This window comes from Folsomia candida, unplaced genomic scaffold, assembly GCF_002217175.1.
Source record: "Folsomia candida strain VU population unplaced genomic scaffold, ASM221717v1 Fcan01_Sc001, whole genome shotgun sequence".
NCBI classification, from domain to species: domain Eukaryota; kingdom Metazoa; phylum Arthropoda; class Collembola; order Entomobryomorpha; family Isotomidae; genus Folsomia; species Folsomia candida.
Genome location: NW_019091193.1, coordinates 23880115 through 23900065, shown reverse-complemented (window position 1 = coordinate 23900065; position 19951 = coordinate 23880115). Strand labels below are relative to the sequence as shown.

The 19951-nt window shown below is 38.9% G+C and overlaps 1 protein-coding gene across 1 annotated transcript; it reads right to left on the bottom strand.

Annotated features, from left to right (window-relative positions):
• Window positions 1-1316: 1316 nt before the first annotated feature.
• On the bottom strand, window positions 1317-19067 carry LOC118435383. Its single transcript, XM_035851553.1, has 6 exons — window positions 17052-19067; window positions 15446-15625; window positions 7936-8014; window positions 7707-7772; window positions 6065-6224; window positions 1317-5014 (listed from the first exon to the last, which is right to left on the bottom strand). Exons 1-6 carry the CDS (start codon window positions 17098-17100, stop codon window positions 3212-3214), a joined length of 2337 nt encoding a protein of 778 aa, XP_035707446.1. The 5' UTR covers window positions 17101-19067; the 3' UTR covers window positions 1317-3211.
• Between the last annotated feature and the right edge of the window lie 884 nt (window positions 19068-19951).

The window sequence follows — 19951 nt, the reverse complement described above, 5'->3', positions numbered from 1 at the left end:
TATTTTCACTTGCACGTAATTGACAAAGGTAGAGCAGGGAATATTGTTCTTTCACATGTTCTAAATTTATTTAAGCAGAGTTGGGCTAATCATGAATCTGGATGATAAGAAGAGTGGCTCACTTTTGTTTTGTAGTTATAAAGTATAGCCAAAAGTCAATCGTCCCCTTGGCTCGATATTCTTCAGGACAGAGGAATATGTATTTTTCGTGACAATGGAATTCAAATGAATGGTGTGTGAGGTTGTTTTGTTTAGCTCGGTTAACTTCAAATTTAGTCATTTCTCGCTTTACTGGGCATAAAATCTCTTTGAAATTCAAGGAAATCAGGTTACAAATACGAATCAGTATTATAAACCAACTTTTCAGAGATGGGGAGGATTTGCATGCAAGTGACATTTCAGTATGACGTTTGTATATTGTATCCGTCTTCTCTTGGACATAAAACTGTTTAAAATGATGAGCTGCGATGACAGTTCTGTTTGATTTACGATTTTGAATTTCTCCACGCTCAGTGTCAATGTCTACAAAATGCACGTTGAAGAACATTTGAATAAAAAAAACGTAAATAAAAAATATGATAATACTGGAAATAATAAATTGGTGAATTGAAACATGCGATGAAACAATTCGTTCACATTGATATTCACATTTTTGAATCTCTCGAGTTCATTCAAGGGACTTTCACTTTCACATATTTATTCACTCGTGTTTACAACAAATAAATTACGGACCAAGTAAACTACAAAGAACGGCCTTCAGGCCATTCGCATATCGTGCATTCTGGCACCGCACAGTTTGCAATCTTGCCATTTTGATCCTTTGTTTCTTCTCTCAACGGTTTAATAAAACATGTCCAGGAAGATTTAGTCGAGCAACTTATTGTCAGAAAACGAAACGGAATAACCATTATTTGAATTTAAATGCATTTTTGTACGATGGAAAATGCTAGCTTCGCTTGAAATAAAAATAGCATTGGAAGTCTGAGTGAAAGTGTTGCTCGGAGGATAAAAATGCAAAGGCCAATTCCTCATGAAATTCGCGACTTGAGAAATCCGGATTTAATCCAATACACATCCGCTATTCGACCACCCATCCGCCTGTCTGTTGATTTATATAATGTACACAAGCAGAAGGCTTCCGGTTCATCTGAGATTTCTGATGTAATTTACATACATGTCGAATTTATGTATCGATGAGTCTCGCACGAGTGCGCAGATAAATTGACTTTTCTTGGATTACGTAGACTTGGACTGCATAATATGAAATAAGAAAGTGATCCAAAATGAAAATGATTTTTATATTTCGAAAATGCAAATTTAAAGCCTTGATAGGTCAATGTTCTTTTTATTGAGTTTTGAGTAAACACATTTATTACTCTACACATCGATTTGTTACAGATTACAAATATAAATCCATTCAACGTGTCCAATACACAGCAACAACAAAGAGTTGACTAAATCTGATACCATTTATTTCGTGACATGATTAAAAATCAAACATTTCCCTCCAACCGGTAGAATCGAATAGAATCTTTTGATTTCACTGGTAATTTCTAAAATTTCATTTTTCACTTATTTTATTTCGAAAGCTCCAAAACAAAGGTACTTTGACAAGAGATCAATGAATTGAGATATGGGCAGGAGATACGCAATCTATTTACTATATACATTTAAGTTGCAATCACATAATAAGTAAGTACTGGTTAAGTCTCAAGTACACATATATTAAATACATGAATTAATATTCAACCATGGATAAGGATCCACATAGTCTCATTTTACGCATATCTGTTTCTACACATGCATATTTTAAGTCTAACATATAAATAAATATGTATATAAGCATGACGAGTAAGTTTCGAGTATTGAAACTACGTTTTTTTACACAGAATACATGACAATTCATATACGCATTTCGAATTTCATTAATATAGATCCATTAATATTATGTTGATAATGCCTATATCGAATAGCTAGTAAATATGTAAAGAAACCAAAATTACATATATTTTGCACAGTGTTACGTATATATCCAACATTCAAATAGGCATCATTTAACATTATACATACATATTTATAGAATAAAATCCTAATTCAACCATTCATGAGAATTGTATCCATTAACTCTGCATGTTATGCCAGCTCTTTCGACAGAGATATAATTTCTTATAATCTAATTGACGAGTTTGTAGACAGCTAAATAAATACACGTACATGATTAACACACAACTACGGTCAGTATGGTTATAATTAACTACACATTTAAAACGAAAGTGAGTTTTCAGATCAGGCCCTTCCAGAACGATATTTTTGGGTACCTTGTTAATACTTTGAGTGACTTCTTTATATGTAAATACATCATTTTACTTGTTAAATAGCTGGAATGCAATACTAAATTACCACATACAAAGAGATTATCGAAAAATTGTCACATTTCACAAGCAATCCTTCTGTTAGCACCAACGTTAGTCGTTTGAGTATAAGAAATGTTTAAAGAGTTGAAAATATTCACTTTGAATTTTTACAGGAAATCGATCTTCATCGGAAATTAAACGACACAATGTGCCGCAATTCTACATATGCATCTAATGCTATTTGACTATTTTTATTCTATGTTTTGCTCGATCATCCTGCCACACGAGTTTCAATATGAAGGTCTTTAATAATATTATAATACCAAATCTTGCTTAATCTTGTCAACAAAATATCACATCAACGGTTATTTTAGTAGTCATAATATTTACACTGCTAAATAAATACATTTAGCCACTGCTAATACTGAATGTAGAATGCGACTGCCAACGGTGAATGTTTAGCTGTATGAAAGAATGCATATCATTTTTCGAGCAACAGTCTAAAGTCTAATCATGGATGTATAGGAGTCTAATAGTCAAAAGAGAGTCAAAAGCCGGCATCCTGCACGTAACCAAATGCAAACAATGAGTTGAGCAGGATGCATAATAGTCGCCTATGAAGCAATCAAGACATCAAGAGAGTATGTATCTATGTATGCGTAAAGATAGTCGTAGGCCCCGCAATTAACCCTGCATTACCACGAATAGGTTTCCATTAAACTAAATAACTGTGCTACTTTTGACGTGGTCCAGCGTGTGAGAGTTTACAATACGGTTTGTATGACAGGAACGGCTGGATACAATGACACTTCTTTATGCCGGAATGAGTTCACCTTTGGCAGTCGCATTCTCATGGGTCATGCAGCCTGGCTCAGTTGGATAGCATTCGTAGATCGGACAGACAAATTGCGAGAGATTTTTAAAGATCTTCGCATGTTGCAGCAGAGCAAATCTGCAAAACTGTTTCTGAATTTGCGGCTCATGAAGGAGTAGAGCAGACAGTTGATACCCGACTGGGCGTACATGATGAGAAAAGTAATTGGGGTGAAGAGCGAGCTGAAAACACTTCCTGCCTCATACCCTTTCCCCCAATACTGCCAACATTTTCGAAAATGTATGGGAAAATGACACAGCGCAAATGCCACCACAATAACAATCAACATTTTGATGATCCTTCGTCGACACTGGAGAGCTCTCGTTCCATACTTTGAACTGCGTACAACACGCATTCTTTTTGGACCCTTGGTCGTCGCAGGATTCGAGGAATGCAACCCTTTGAGGCTGGAACATTGAATATCAGGAGCTCCGCAGCTCATGATGGGGGGATTAGTTTGACATGAAACTCCGCAGTGATGGCATGTACCGAAATGGATGAGACTTTGATGAGGTCCTTGGATGCTATCTTTCGACACCAGATGGGAATCTACATTCTTGTCACATCCATCCAGTTTAGTAAAGAGATCTTGCTGAGCCCGTCCATTAGCTGAAAGGGCGGCAGCCTCGCATTTTTCGCAGATTTGGCAGCTACTGACCATCGTTGCCGTGGGCTTAGTTGGGCCTCCGTACGAGCAGGAGTTGCTTCCGCCATGCTCATGAATCGCTCCACTTATGGTAACGGAAGAGTTGCTCATTCGACCATTGCTGCAATTTTTGCAACCACCGGTGATGTCGTCACTCGAGGGAGGAGTGCTTGCGGACATGGTGGATCTCATTAGTATTGTGCACTGGTTGCGTCGGCACTTCCTGAGAGAGCTTTTCTTCTCGAACTTGACTAGAACAAGGGGCTCCGTGTTAATTGAGGTGGGAGGAGGCGGAGGGGAAGAGAGTGGAGTCGAGTCTCGTTTCAGATACGGGGAGACTGGAACGCTTTCCGTCCCACCACCGCCACGGGAGGAAATCACGCTCGCACAACTACTGCAACATGCTTGGGCGTGTGGGACTTGGTTTGTGTGGTGATGGTTGTGAAGGATGTTGGAGGGACTTTGTGGGGTGGTGGACGAGGTGTTCTGAGTTTGAGAAGTTGACTTAATAATTGGTGTTAAGGAGGAGCCTCCATTACACGAAATGACCAGTCCGTTGAGATTTCTCGGGTTGACTTGCTGGTTCGCTGGGATGTTTCCTCCAGCACCTCCACCCAATCCATTAATCGTGGTGAGATTGACTCCAGTGTATCCAGCATATCCAGCGCGATCAGAGCCATAGAAACTCCCACTGCTTCGTCGATGCCGCTTTCGACTCGGACCCTTGACGCAAGGGAGACAGTGGTTGAGTTGCTGCACAATGGACCGTTTTCTTTCCCCTCGCCCATACGATGCAGGAGATGGAGTGGATGAGTTGGCATTTATGCCAGCAGTACTGTCACAACGACAACTGCTGGAACTGCTCTCTGCGGAAGTCGATGCTGACGGCATGTTCGCATTACTGCTTTTCCAAAGTGCAACTCCAATGCGAAAGTAGAGGATGGAGATTACCATTAGCGGCAAGAGAAAGAGAAGCGTCATGCTGACCATATCCACCAACTTTGAATCATACATGAGCCTGTTGGGCACACACAACACTTCCACTTTGCCATCCGGATAGGGCATCGACACGGTATTAAAGTAGTAAAATCTGGGGCTGCTGATGAGACCGCTTATCACCCAGACTGCCACGATTGTCAACTGGAATGAAAAAAAAACTTTTGTCAAACATGTGAAAAGTTGGGAAAGTTATTCAAGTATACATTTGCAAAATGCACGTTATAAATACTTTCAACTTGAGAGTACAGGTTTGCATTATCCACCTTTCGTTGTAATGATACCCGTATGCACTTTTTATTCGTCAGAGTTTCAGTAAAAAAGCGAATGAATGACATGAAAAGTTTAAACGGAAGAATTGAAAAATGTTCGAATATAACATCACGTGCTCCTGTGCTAAATTTTTTAACAAGACTAAATGTGATTTTATTCCAACAAAGCACAAAGGTACGAGTTGTCGATAAGCGACCTTGTGCCCAAAATTTAAAATTTATACGATATTCTGACATTTAACTTGAGCGAAACCTAAAACTGGCAGGTGTCATTGGACGTCGTATAAACCGTCAGTGTTAAGTAATTATCACGTCAGAATTTTTGAGCAGACCGTATGAATTTATTAGATAATTGTTCATCAAGTCAACCTTAAGAGGTGAAAGGTTAATTTGTAAACTACAGTGTAGCTCATAGACTACAGCTTTGGCGTACTTTTGTCCAATTAGCCTTGAGTGACACGTGCATTGCATTAATTTAATTCTGCAACTTGGATGATCGCTAATTTAATATTGAGCTCGGAACAGTATAATTGGTTAGAAAAATAGGGGTTTCGTGCGTTTTTGTATCGAAAAGCATATTACGACTGGTGAAAGCATCTCTCTATAATTCCAACAAATAATATATTGCATTAGAGCCTGTTATGCGTCACAAAGTATTCTAACAAAAACAGGTACTCGTGGCAAGGTCAGACACAAACTTATTTATTATTTTTCTTTTTAGCTCAACTTAGGTACATGTTGCCTTTTATGCAGTAAATAATTACGTCGATAATCGAGTAAACTACTCTCAATGCTATTTCCACAAATTCCCTAACTGAAAATGGTTTAGTTACTTCATGATCCTTCTCAAATTATGATTTAAATTATTTTCTGCTTAATGCATACTCATCAAATTAAAATGTAATTGATGTAAATGTCTTACCCGCAATCGATTTAGAGTCAGCATTTGTTTACAACGCATCGGATGAATGATGGCCAAATAGCGTTCAATACAGATGACCACAAGGATGAGAATCGATGCTGTTGTACTCAGACTGCTGATGAAATGATACATCTTGCACATAAATGAGCCAAAAATCCAGCTGCAAAAAATAAGTAATTTAAAACCTTTTAAATATGTACATATAAGTAATGCATAAGGAAGTTCAATCTGTCTAGACTTTGATTTTATTGGACAAATACGTCCTTCACGGCACGGCTCTGGCCAACTCCTCGGTGAATACAGAAACGGGATAAATTTATCAATAGTTGCATGTTTTAATAAGTACTTCATCAAAATACTTCCAGAAACATGATTCTGTTCAAGTCTAGGATCCTTAGAGCTCGAGTGGTTTAAACCAGCCTTCAAAACACTAAACTGCTATATTTATTCGACGGCATGAAAACGGTTTCATACATAATTACTTACTCGATAACGTCGACCAAAGGAACTAGTAAATACAAATGCATGTGCATAATCGAGTCAAGTGATGCACAGCAAGGAAGCTGTACACATGTTTGGTAAGACGAATTTCATAAAGAAAAACGCCCTTTTATTAAAAAGTTGGGCATACATTTTCTCGCTGGTGGATGTTCTAGTCTTTGCAAAACGTCAATGCTTATGCCTCGAAAGGACCCTCCGTTCTCCCCGGCGTCTGGTGTGGAGAAAGCATTCCCACTCCTTTCTCTCGTTATCTCTTCAAACCAGGCGTCAATGTCACTCGTTTCTCACCAATTCCGCACCAAACACCATGCACCATTTTGGAAATTTGAAACAAGGTCTTCCCTTTTCGACATTGTCATTCACTGTTTCCTTTGACCCTTGTGGAAATTGGGGTTTGAATTATTTGCACTTCTTTCCCAGCATTCCTGACTGACGCACAAGTTCACCATGATGGATAAATAATTACAATCTGCCATCTCAAATCCATGCAATAATCGGACCCTACATGCATATTCAACTCTGCCATCTTACACAACATTTTGCCTGCACGGCTCTTACTATGAAAACTTCCAATGCCAACACTACGTCGCACCTTTGCGCGTGTTTGTTTTTGTCATGTATGTACGTTGCACTTTGACAGCTGAAACCTGTCTGACTTGACTGTCGTCACACTACATCTGCAGAGGTGACCCTATGCAACAGTGTAAGTGGATAGCTTTCTCCGTTACCCAGAGCTACACAATACACACGTTGGTCAAGGATAAAACTGCTTGATTTAATGCGACAGATCGACATTTGCTGGAGGGAAGACAAAAGAAAGCTGAGAGCTTTGGATGACGATGATGCAACACACTCACTCTCACAACAAGTAAGTGTTCCAACTTGTGCATAATCCTTATCTCCACCAGCCCAACTTACGAAGCAACTTTCACTCGGTTTTTGGTAATGAAATCCCATTCCCTGCAAGTGATCAGCGCACTTGTAGTTTTATAGAAGAATCCAAGACTAATCAATTACTTATCTACACACACATCGCGGTGTTATATTTCCACCAATACTTTATCACTACTTTCACTACTGATCTAATACCTACGCGAGGATGATAGTTTGTTACGTCATTCGTAGAATGGATTAATCTTACCTTTCCATCATGTAGGAGATGATGTTTTGGTAAACGCAGAAAACCCCAACGCAAAAATCAGCAAACCTGTAAATCATTGATTTATTTTAAGAAATGTAATCATTAAAGAAGAATAATTTTACATTTAAAAATATTTATTTAGCTAATTAAAAGCAAAGAAGAACTATATAATAAGGAAAAATCATAAGCATCTGTTAAAAATTAGACACGAGGAAAAACTGTTACTCACGCGAGGTTAGCCAAACAGAAGTTCGTAATGGAGCGCATCCTCCAGTGCAGACATACGACAAGCATCACCATCAAGTTTCCTGAAATTAGATAAGAATGTGTTTTTATTAACTCGTGCAAATCTTTAGTATTTGTGCAAATGGGCTGATTCACAGTAATGTTTTTCACTCAATTCTGATCTTCGACGCTTTCCTCTCGAGTCTACTACAGGGCATACGTAATAATTTTTCGTAACTTAATAATCACGCTTTCTCCAAATTAGATTACGCATACAAATAGAAAACATCAGGCTGTCATTTGGAATGTTTTTATTTGTCAGTTATAATTTCTGGTCCACATGTTCGACCTGCATTAGCATTTTCTAGAATAATTAAGCAAGGTCGCCACCTCCTTTTAGCGTAAGATGCTGAATAACAACAAACCCCACATATTTCTTTATAGGTCGTTACGTAGATCAAATTCGCTCGCGGGGAAAATATCTTCCACCCGTTATCAGAAAATTGAATTTTTGAAGCCAAAGGATTCTGGGCTGGATAAATCAAAGATAATTCAAGGTGACTGCGTTCAACTCGTCAGATATTGAACCTTCCCTCATCAACGAGGATGCATTAGCAGAATCGATTAACTGATGAGCTCAACTTGACTGATTCAAGACTACCACGACATTTATAATGCTTGGAGAGAAAGCATTTATGGTGGCTGTGGTGCTTTTCTAACTGCTTTGTATTTACTTAACATGTCATCTGCATTCAAATAAACTAAAATAAACAGTAACGGTGCACAAGAAGCTAGTTGATGCCTTGTTGGGGCAAAGGTGCCTATGTAAATATGGTGTTAAGTAATACAAATCAAGAGACCATACTAATCCTGAGCACACTCTGGTATTAGTAGCAGAACGCAGATTTATTTTCACTGCTTATGTAAATATATGCATACATACATACATAAATAATTTTGTTACTTAACATTCGCATGTTTTCGCAATGCAAATCTAAAATAAATTAACATCTTTTGAAGATGTGCGAACATTTCATATTTCACATTTTAATATGCAGTAATGCAACCAAAGTTTGTACAAAATGACTCCACTGATGCGTTATCAACATCAAACTGGATTGGCTCAATTTCTGTTCTGCTTTCTCTCCAGAAAGAACTTTACGCAAGGTGAGAATTCTGCTCCAGCGAATCTCTCTTCGCCCCAATGACCACATTTTGTACACTTTTACATAAGTTTCATCGAAGCAGGATTAGATTGGGTTAGATTAGAGGATGGTGAAAGCTCCACGTGCTCGTGCATATAATGAATCTAGCACATGCCTCCAAATGCTGGTCTTGAGTTTGGTTATTTCTAAAAATACAAAGAAAATTATATACTATCAGGGATCACAACAGACACGCAATATTTCGATGCTAGAGAAAGAGAAAATCCGAATACTCGGATTCAACCGTGCGGAATTTGTCATTGTTTACGAATAATATAGGCATTCAATATAGGCAGGCATTCATACATATGTATATGCCATACAATTTCCACCCGTGAGACAATTTTAGAGATATCCAATAAACAGCACATTTACAATAAATAAATTATGAAATAGGTGTTACATAAGACTATCGTGCCAATTACGGAACGAAATAATCCTATCCGATATCCACGCTAACAAGCAATAAGCCTTTATAGGCCAAATAAATAGCTTCAAACTTTCGAAATTGCACCCAATCACACTTTGCATTGCAATGATAGTTGATGAACAATTCCTTTTGCGTATACCTATTCATTTGGACTTTTCACTCCTTTCATTTTTAGGAAACTTTGACCCCACATTCACGGTCACAATTTATATTGGGCTACAATTGTGTTCATTCCATTTTTCCTGCCTTATCATAGGTTAAAAAGCCACCATTATACAAAACTGAACTATAAATGGATATAAAATAGTTAAGCGATTAATGTAAGTGGCGGCATTGCTATAAATATAAGCTCTACACTTTCCTTTTCTTTTTGCCCTAAATTACATACTCTTAGGCAGTAAAAATATCGTTCTTGCAAAACTTTTATCAATAACAATTGCCAAGTTTAATCCACTTTTCGTCTGTGACATAAGCATTTGAACGTTTTTCTTTTCCGCAACGCTGCAAAAATTACGTTTGCCAGTGAAAGCCCTATAATCAAAAGCCATATAAATTTATTTAGAAAAAATGTGTTTAGTCACATTCAACAAATATGTCTGATGCTATGAAATTACATGTACCGTCAAGGTTTCGGGATTTATATTTATTTATGCACATGTTTGCGTGTCCCCTAATTGATTGTATGTCTAGATTGCACACGACGTAAAGGGCACAGCAGGAGTTGAAAAAGTGCATGCCAAACCAAAACAAATCAGTGAAAAGACTTGCTTACAACTAAAAAATTACGCAGGTGCAGTTTCAAGAGATGTAATCACCTTTGCCAATTACATGAACGACACGCCGCCGTCTGTAAGCATTCACCTCCTGTAATTTTAATTCGTACTTCACACTAATTTCTGCCTTGTTTCTTGAATCTTACAATGAAAATATGCGACCAAATAGTCAAAGATTTTATCTCATGGACGAAGGTAATTCCATATCCGCGAATACTGTGTCACTTATATTTATATACTCATATTTATCCCTGTGAGCTTTAGGACCTTGAAGGTTAAAGTGCAGAGTGGGCAGATGGATGAACTATATATTTATGTCGTCAACCATTCTAAAGGAGAAATTATTTGTTTCAGGCTTTGTGGTTTTGTCGGCTTTCTCCTAGACACACATTTTTGCCTTGGCTTTCATTGGTGCTGAGGAGCTCTGATTGATCCCGTTATCTGCGTGACATCTCCAGTTATTCTGGGCGTGCCTCAGAGTCATATCAGACAAGGACGGGGCCAGACGACCTATTACGTGACGTTGATGGAGACTTGGAGACATGACATTGCCAACTGAAATGACTTCATATTTGAAAAGTAGGAATGTCATCCAATTTTTACATCTTTCTGTGCGACATAATTTATCAAGCTAAAAGATCCCATTTCTGAATGAACCTCGTTTCCTTGGGCATTTTCCACTTTATCTTCATTTCCCTCTTGTCATTGTAATGAAATGTTCAACGCTTCCACTCCGCTTCACATTAGCACTTACACACATATAAATTCTACATCTACTTGAACGAGTGAAACAAGAATGCCTATGCGCAAAGTTGGTAAAATTATAATGTAGCTCTGTCAGACTATTCACTCCATTTCAACAATGCACTTTGTATATAAAGGCCAGCGTTTAGAATACCTTTCCACTCAATTTCTTATAAACGACGTCAGACAACAATGCGTGCTTTCACTTTATCTTTTCGTTCTGAATGCTTAGATTAATTAATGCGGTAAGTATTTATAACCAAATTTAACAAAGGAACAAAAAGGAGATTGTGGAGCTGGTCTTATTATTCCGCGTAATAACTATAATCATATCAGATTTTTCAGTCTAATTTCATTGCACCATTGTAGTTTTTATGTGGAACATTGAGCGACTGTAAATTCGAGCTTATGTACTGCAAGCAATTATTTATTTTAAGTTGAAGTATTTAGGAAACCCTTTATTTGATCTACATCCGCGCATATCTCTCTTATCACGAATGAGACCTCGAGCAAGTCTAAGCATAAGTCTGGAAACCTGAGACCTTTCAAAAGTTCTACGCAATTCAAGTTCTTATTGTCTTAAATGGGATTGACGAAATTAATATTTAATTAGTTTACTATGCTGTAACACAATAAATAATCAAGTCAATCTTGTAGCCAATTGTTCCAAGTTGAAAACCCTTTGTATCTAATTATAAACCGTAAATAAATAAACATTGGTTTATGCAAGAACCACAAATAAATTGTTACTTAAGCTGGAAGTTACATGTTACTCAACCTTAAAAAAAATAAATAAATACATTTATGTATTTTTGCACAGCACACAAGACACACCATATGCAAATGATGCAATAACCGAAAAATGTTTCCATCTGAATATTGCCAAACACTTGAGATAATCTCCCCGACATTTGAATGACAGTGCTTAAACGTTGAATTAAATCGGATTAACGTTAACACAAGATCCCATTATTCCTGCACTGCACATGTTTCCGTTTCTCCAACAAATCTCCCTGCCGTCAACAACTCTGTCTGGTTTCGATGAAAGTGCGGTCTATTGGTTCACCAAATTGAACTCCAAACACAAAAAACTCTTTCACTTGACAATCTTTAATCTTAACTCGAGTTTTCTAATATTCTGGTGACGCAAATATTTTCTTATTCACATATTTATCGACTAGCTTCCGGTTCAAAGCAATTGCATAACTGTTTAGCAACAATTGATACGTGGCGTTGCATATTTGTACGATATTATGCTAAATCAGTCGCTAATCTCCAATCAGCTTTGCGACAAGATTGTTTATTTTGTGTTGAGGAGGAGATCATTACATAAATAAATAGGAAATGGGTTTGTTTGCAGGTCCCTCAGGAGGTGATAGGATGCAATAGTTTGAGTGTTTTTGCAATGAATATTTCATTCGCTTGGCCGGATCAGATAATTTTCTCCGGTTTGGCGTTTTCTCTGTGGCATTAAATTTATTGTCCAATGATTATACAAATATAAGCAGTGAAGCTGTATCATTAATTTCTTGGTGAGAGCAGGCGACATTCTTGTTAATGGGATTCTCATCCGGGTGAAAGCCAGCCTCGTGAAACGAGTTTCCTCCTCCAAGAGAGAGTCTTTCGGGATTTGGATTTATTTTTTCAGGGGACAATGCCTTTTTCCCATCCCACACGTTAGTAGTGCATGGGCAAACGGTATTTTTAACTCGGGTTAAATTGTATCAGTTTCAGGTCCGGTCGTGGAATTTGCTCCGGCGAAATTTTATCTATTTATCCGTATTTATTTTTTTGGGAGTGCAACTGCACAAATAAGACTTTGTTTGAAAATACTTTACAGGCTTTATTAAAGAATTACAGTGGCAGTAGTATCCCTTTCTGCGATCTCTTGACTTTTGTTTTAAAAAGAAAGTGGAGAAAATCAAGGTTAAATAGTGGGAAATGAGGCGGCGAGTGCCTGCACATATAAAGCAAAGGAAAAATGCCTTTCTCTTCTCTTTCACGAATTGTATAAATAAACTTTGCTCGGTTTCATCTAGATTGCAGTAGTTCGGAACGGGGAGAAATTTCGGCTTCTGTGGTGAACCAGATTGGTACATTAACAAGAAACATAAAAGTTTTGTGCTGGTTAGCCCTTCGCACGATCAGAGGTGCATAAAACACATTGGAAGCACCTGCGCTGGTGCGGGCATTTCTGCAATTAGGAGTATCAACGGTCGATAGGTTTGGCCGATTCATTTGTTCCACTGACACAGTCATTGTCAAGAACAATAAGATGGATTTTTGGAGACAAGGCCAGCTTTCTCCTTTCAAGTCGACGACAAACACAAAAGACTTTGTAAAAATGAGACGTTTTGAGTCCAGGCCAAAACTCACGAGAAGTTGACAGCGTCTAAAACCACTTTGTCGTCTTTTGGATCATGCACATTGCAAATATCACTTCAAACACGCCCAGTGCTAATAGCTAATTCAGCCCTAAACCCCTTACTTATTTTTAGAGTGTCACAGTCGGGAGTAGGCAACCCCGCAAGATACATGCTGGACAAAGGAAATTCGGAACCTTAGGATTTGGAGAGGGTTGAAGGGAAAGCAGTTTGAAGTGGGTTTGTCCTCTTGGTGAGGAGGAATCAATGAGGAAGTGCCTTGTATAACTAGGAGAATGGAAACATTGTTTGAGATATTTTTGGTCCGCTGGTGGCAGTCGACCACTCCAAGGAGAAAACTGTTCTCGTGTTGCTGGTTCTTCTCTTTTGGCTTCAAGTCAAAGAACGAGAGCCGTCCTTGGTGGGAAAGGTTTTAGCAACAAATTCTACCTTGATGAACTAGGATTTCTTTCTTGGATAAATTTAATTCAAGGCGTAAAATTTTGCCAGCGACACCAAAAACAGGGAAGCATAAAAGCACATGGTCTCACATTGTCTCGCTCGGTCGTCTCAACGCAAGGACCGTAACTAAGCTATCCCTTCTACCACTTCCCTCCTTCCTTGGATACTTTTTCGTGTGAAGACGGAGAGAAAGTTGGCGGCATGAAATCATAAAATCCAAAGCTTTCACGTAAGCGATCTCATTACTCCGTCTCAGCCTCCTCAGGTGTAGAACTTCCTGGTTACCCATAGTCTACGATATACGCCTGGTAATTTAGCCACCGTAATACGTAACTCGTGCAACTTGAAATACAGCAGCACAATTTGGCTCCTGATGTGTCTGCATTTACAAGTAAAATGAGAATCCTCGTGAAGTATGGTACAAAAGATTACATTCTCTACACTCGTATGCGACTATATGTATTTTCAAAGCCAACTAAAGTGTCACATGAAATTCTCATCTTGCCTCTTCTCATTATTCTTTGATTTTTCCTGAAACAGAAATGCTGCACAAGATCAAATCGGTCACCGTGCGATGTGTTTATGCTACAAAAACGAAGTAGGAAATATGCGAGGATGGAATAACTTGAGATGTTTTTGAGATGGAAGTAAAGAATTTAAATATTTTAGCAAGAAAAACTTGACAGTTTTCATTACTGTCTTCATTTTCTCATTCATTCTTTTCTGCACGTGAATTACTTTTAAATCGGAATGTTGACGCAGTGCAGTATTTGCATAGTTCAAAAGAAGAATTAAAAGGTGAGTGTGTACATAATGGACCCCAACGGCGAATTGTAAGAGCTGAACTTTGGGGAAATGTTTTGCGAAAACAATTTCAGCTTTAAACAAATCGTCACTTTGCTTTGCTTTAGCTTTTGCAGAGCACGAGACAAATCATCGACAACTGTTTATTTTTACTCGGATTTTCCAACAAATTTTCTAAGAACCTTTGGCATCCGTGGTGGTGGAGGCTGAAAATGTCGCTCAAAACTCGCATGTCTGTATCTGTTAATCATTAGGCACGATTAACATATTGACTCTCGAAAATGTTTCGTCTATGCAGAATTTTAGATTCAATGTTGTTTTTCGTAGGAAAGATAATAATTTTAAGCCCGAGTATCAACAACCGAGTAATGGGTTCTGCAACAAATGCCAAAAAACTGAACCTCAAATTGCATGTGCAGAACAATGTGAACATGCACGTACGTATCTAATATCTGATGTATGTATAGTATGCATGTTGGGATTAAAAATATGTGCTATTTACAATGTGCAGATTTGGAACTCGGCATTGAAGATTATCAAACATGCGGAACAGGAAAGTCAGAACTATGTACGACAAATCGAAATGTGACATGATTTGATCAAAAACTCGCCGAATCAAAGGGAAGTCATGTCAAATCAGAGAGATCCTTGATGCGGAGGCCTCCTGAGCCCTTGCGTCTCCCCAAATAAGAAGAATAATAATAATGCTAATAAGGTGGCGGTGGTTGCTTACCAAAGAAACAGGAGCAGAATACGATGGTGTAGAGCGTGAGAAATATGGCCCTTACATCCGTTCGATCAAAAATGTATTCCGTGAGGTCGTTGAAGATGGTGGCGTTGTTGTCGAAGCCTTCTTCCATCCCGTGCTCCACCATCGTCTCAATGAGTTCCGTGGATGTCGCAAGGGACGAGTCTGAAAGTGAATTTAAATCACATTTCTCATGATGGAGACGCATATTGACACATTAACCTGGACCCATGCATCTTGGAGGAGGACGAGTCCATATATTTATTTATATACAAGTCGCAACCCCACATTTTCCGGCGGTAGAGGAGACGTATCATTACCATTTCAGATTTAATGCAAGATAAGCAAATACGTACAACATTCTAAATCAAGTCAATACTCGCATTATTTGTGACACGGCGGTGGATGGATGGATTCCCATTCACTTTCACCTTCCAACCCACGCCATGACCTTAAACCTCGATCGTCCCATCAAACACCACAAAAGCAGCAATTCCGTTGAACTGGCAAGTGGTGGAGTTGTAAGTATTTTGGTGTTACTAAAATATTCAAAAACGGCTTATTCTGTGAAACTGGAGATTAGATCGTCTAGAAGAAGACGGGATCTCATCAATTGTATTATTTTCCGCATACACAAGCTGCCTGGTTATCACTCAGTCATCTGCTGAATGAGTTCATAATGTGTTTACCACTATTCATTTAGGCCTCTCCTACTCTTATCACCGGGTGTTTATTGGTTGGAAAATACTTGCTTTCCTCAGAATTTTTGAATCTGAATAAATATACAACGTCTCCTAGTACATATTTCTTACACACTGACTGAGGAGAGCCTGTTCTTTGTCACAGTCTTTTCACGTCATGCTGAGTGCCCTTGTACAAGTTCATTTGAAATATAATCAGTGTTGCAAACTTTGACATTGACTCCAAGAAATGCTATCTGAGCAAACATATTGCATGGTAAATAAGTATGTTCAACCTGAGCGTGGCATGAAGAAAATGTGTGAAAACAAGTACATAGAACGCATGCAAATGAGTAAAATAATTTATCTTAACCATCTTAGTTGAATTACCTTTGTGTGAAATTGGATGATAAACTTTTTCCATATAAAAGTTGCAAATTATATATGCAAAGCTACTAGAGTACCCCAGCACCATGCATGCTTTTCAGTTTGCAGTGTCTTGCTCTTGATACTGTGTGGCTCGTAGCCTTAAAAATAAATTCGCTAAAACGGAATCCTCAGCTTATTTAATGTTAATGAGCTTGGAAGAAACTGCACTTTGTCAAGTGACCTTTCTAATTACAGCGTATTACATCTGAATAAGTAATTACCTACGCTTTGCATGTATGTACTTAAGCATGTTCAGTGGGTGAAAACTCCCGAAACGTATGTAGCCCGACCCACCGACCGTATAGCCCAATAACGCATGGTCGAAATAGATAGCGAGCCTTATTAAGGACTCCAACTCGCAGTGCTACAATTATGAAACATGCTGAAAAGTGGATAGAATTATCAGTCATCAACAAGTATAAATGGCACGCTGTAATTATTTTGATGAATGCACGAAACCAAACAACTAATTGATGACTTACTGGTAGCTTCCAATGCACTGGCAATGGCTTCATTTATAATTCTCGTCATCGTGTAGCCAACAGAAATTGAGCCCTCGTGTCCCGATGAATACCAATTTATTTCGGCTGTGTAGCAGTGGTCCACACTTTCCACCCGAGTTTCGGCTCAACACTTTATTTTGGGCTGCACACGGATACTTGCAGTGATAAATTGAGACGAATGTTATTCAATGCACGTCAGGGAAGAGGTTTATGAAAAAGAAAATCAGAGTTTGTCGTCGCACGTCACCACCAAGCTCGCAAGTGCACGGTGGCGGAACAATAAATTACTTTGAAAGTCAAAACCGGATGGTATTCAGAAATATATAGTTTGAAGCAAACGGGCTTGTTTCAGTTCACGAGTTGCAAAATGTACAGAGAGCGAAGAGTCAATAGCTCACGATTTCAGCTCCCTAACAAAACATCACCACTTGCCCGATTTGGGGAGGCGAATCTCTCGGGCTGAGATAGCGAGAAGGAAGCCGGAGAAAAGTTTCGTCTCACTTTGACTTTCTCTCCTCCGCGATGATGTGAATGAACAAGACGGTGTTAACGAGAAGTTCTTCCTTCCTTGAACCACAGCTCCTTTTATACAAACATAAAACAAATCCAGCGGGTCTGGAAGTTGTAAGTGTGCACAGCAACTTCCTTAATTTCCGCTTTAGACGAGAATCTTGATCCCAAACGTCTGATGATGGACCAAAAACGCCAACCACAATTATTTTTCTCGCGAAATAATTCTTTCACGGAATTCCATTCACAAGTTGGCGATGATTCGGAGGGCAGCGTTGATGCAAGAAGAATGTAGTTCTATTCACAACTCGAAATGAGTATATTTTCTGTCCGTACGTATATCATTCTCGGGCATCTATTACACGTCCACCTTGAACCGTGCCTGGTCCAAATGTATTTCTGTCTTAGATGTTTAATGCACATTCAACCATGAGAAATAACATCATTCTTTTCTTATTTTTCTCCCTGTCGGGCGTGTTGATTGTATTTCTCGTTTCGCAAAGTTTGGCGTTAAATCAAGTGAAAGTGGGGAAAACGTGCCAAATATTGAGAGAATTGCCCTGTTAACTTGCTCGGTATGATTTTATCATCATGCCAGAGATACCATAAACAGCACCCATTTCACTCAGCACAACCTTTTAGCAGCTAATAGTCTGCTTGTCCATTGTGCGGGTCGCACAACTTTTTAAAGTACTCCGCTACCCTCTTGACTCGACAAGTTCTGACACTCGAATACACAAAGCGATGTTATTTCATTCAACTATAAGTGTGCAATATCCGCGTGTGTCCTGCACCTCCAACTTCACGAGAAGCGTGTGTTTTTGAACCTACGTACGTATGTAGGCATTCACCTAATAATGCTAAGTCGGAGGCTCTGGAGTTGGATCCCAGAAGAAGCGCTTCGGGTTTCTCAAGCAAGACCCAAACTTTCGCTATTTTATTTCAATAAAGACGCCAGCGAACTTTACTACGAAGCAAACTTTTTTTCATTCTGTACAAGAGTTCACCGTCGTATTGTCCATTCCGTGACTGACACTCACAACTGTCAGTTACACGGAGAAGCAGAAGGTCCGTGTGTCAGTCCCTGGTGGACGAGATTAGCTTTGCAAGAAATTCCAACGAAACAAAAGTGCACAACGGCGAAATACAAGTTCAGCTATTATCCCGAGACGAGAAAGCTATTTATGTAAATAGAGTTATTATGTCCGGTTGAATAACCAGTTAGGGAAAGTCAATCCTGATAAGTTTTGATTAAAGGAATCACACCAAGCGAGACGGGAATATGTGTCTCGAGTCCTGTTGCTCTGTCCGAGAGCTGTAGACTAGTGATCTGATTTCTGGGGAATGTTGGAGTTTTCGCCTGCATAGCCGTATTGAAAACAGCTCGACCGACGCCTGAGTTTAGTGAGACGACGACTCTCTCGGCTCTACCATATCTCACCACGGGTTTAACAATACGCATTGTAGAAGCGCCCTTATTCTTGCCCTCGCCGTGTACTCGTACATATTTTGGGGGTGCTTCTAATGCCCACATTTTGAGTTAAGGAAGCGTACGATATCAATTTTTCTACTTGAAAATTTTGCCCTTACAAGTGAGCAAACTGAATTGGCTGATAACACACAATCCGGAAACGGCAGCTTTACGTATCCATGAATTTGGCAGCATTTATGAAAGAAAGTCTGAATTGAATTAGTTTGACGGAATGGTACAATTCAATTTACTATTTGCAACTACGCACGACGGGACTTTATGAATAAACAGAGCAGCGCAGTTGAAGTTTAGAAAAAAGTAGAGACAAATTCAATTATAACGAAGGCAGGAGGAGGAAATTGTATGCCGCGTCTGTAAAGTTCCTAAAATAACTGGAACGTACTCTCCCTTTGTTCAACTATCTGTACGGGGGACACAATCCGCTTAAAACACAACGTCTGAGAAACCTCTTCATCAGTCTCCAAAATTATTACCACTTGAAATGTCAGAGCTGTTGTCCTTTCACGAAACAATGAACGACGGTTCCTACTCATATAGCCGACATCTGCTCATTTACAATCTATAGTTTGTAACACTGCCTGCGAATAAATGTCTTTCCGATGATTGAACTGGATAGAGATTGACGACGACGATGAAGAAGAAGAGCTGGATACGTAGGGAAGGAACCATTCCATATGCGCTGGTTTCTCCGGGTTGTTAACTGCTAAACTAATTATGTACCACTTGTTTGCATTATGTCGTGGGTCGTGGTTGGATCAATTCATTCATTCGTTCATTCCGTGCGGTTCGTGTGTGTGATTTATTATCTGGCTGCTCCTCTCTGCCAAGCCACAACTGCAGAGTTGTACATATGCAGTCAGATATGTGCAGATACATA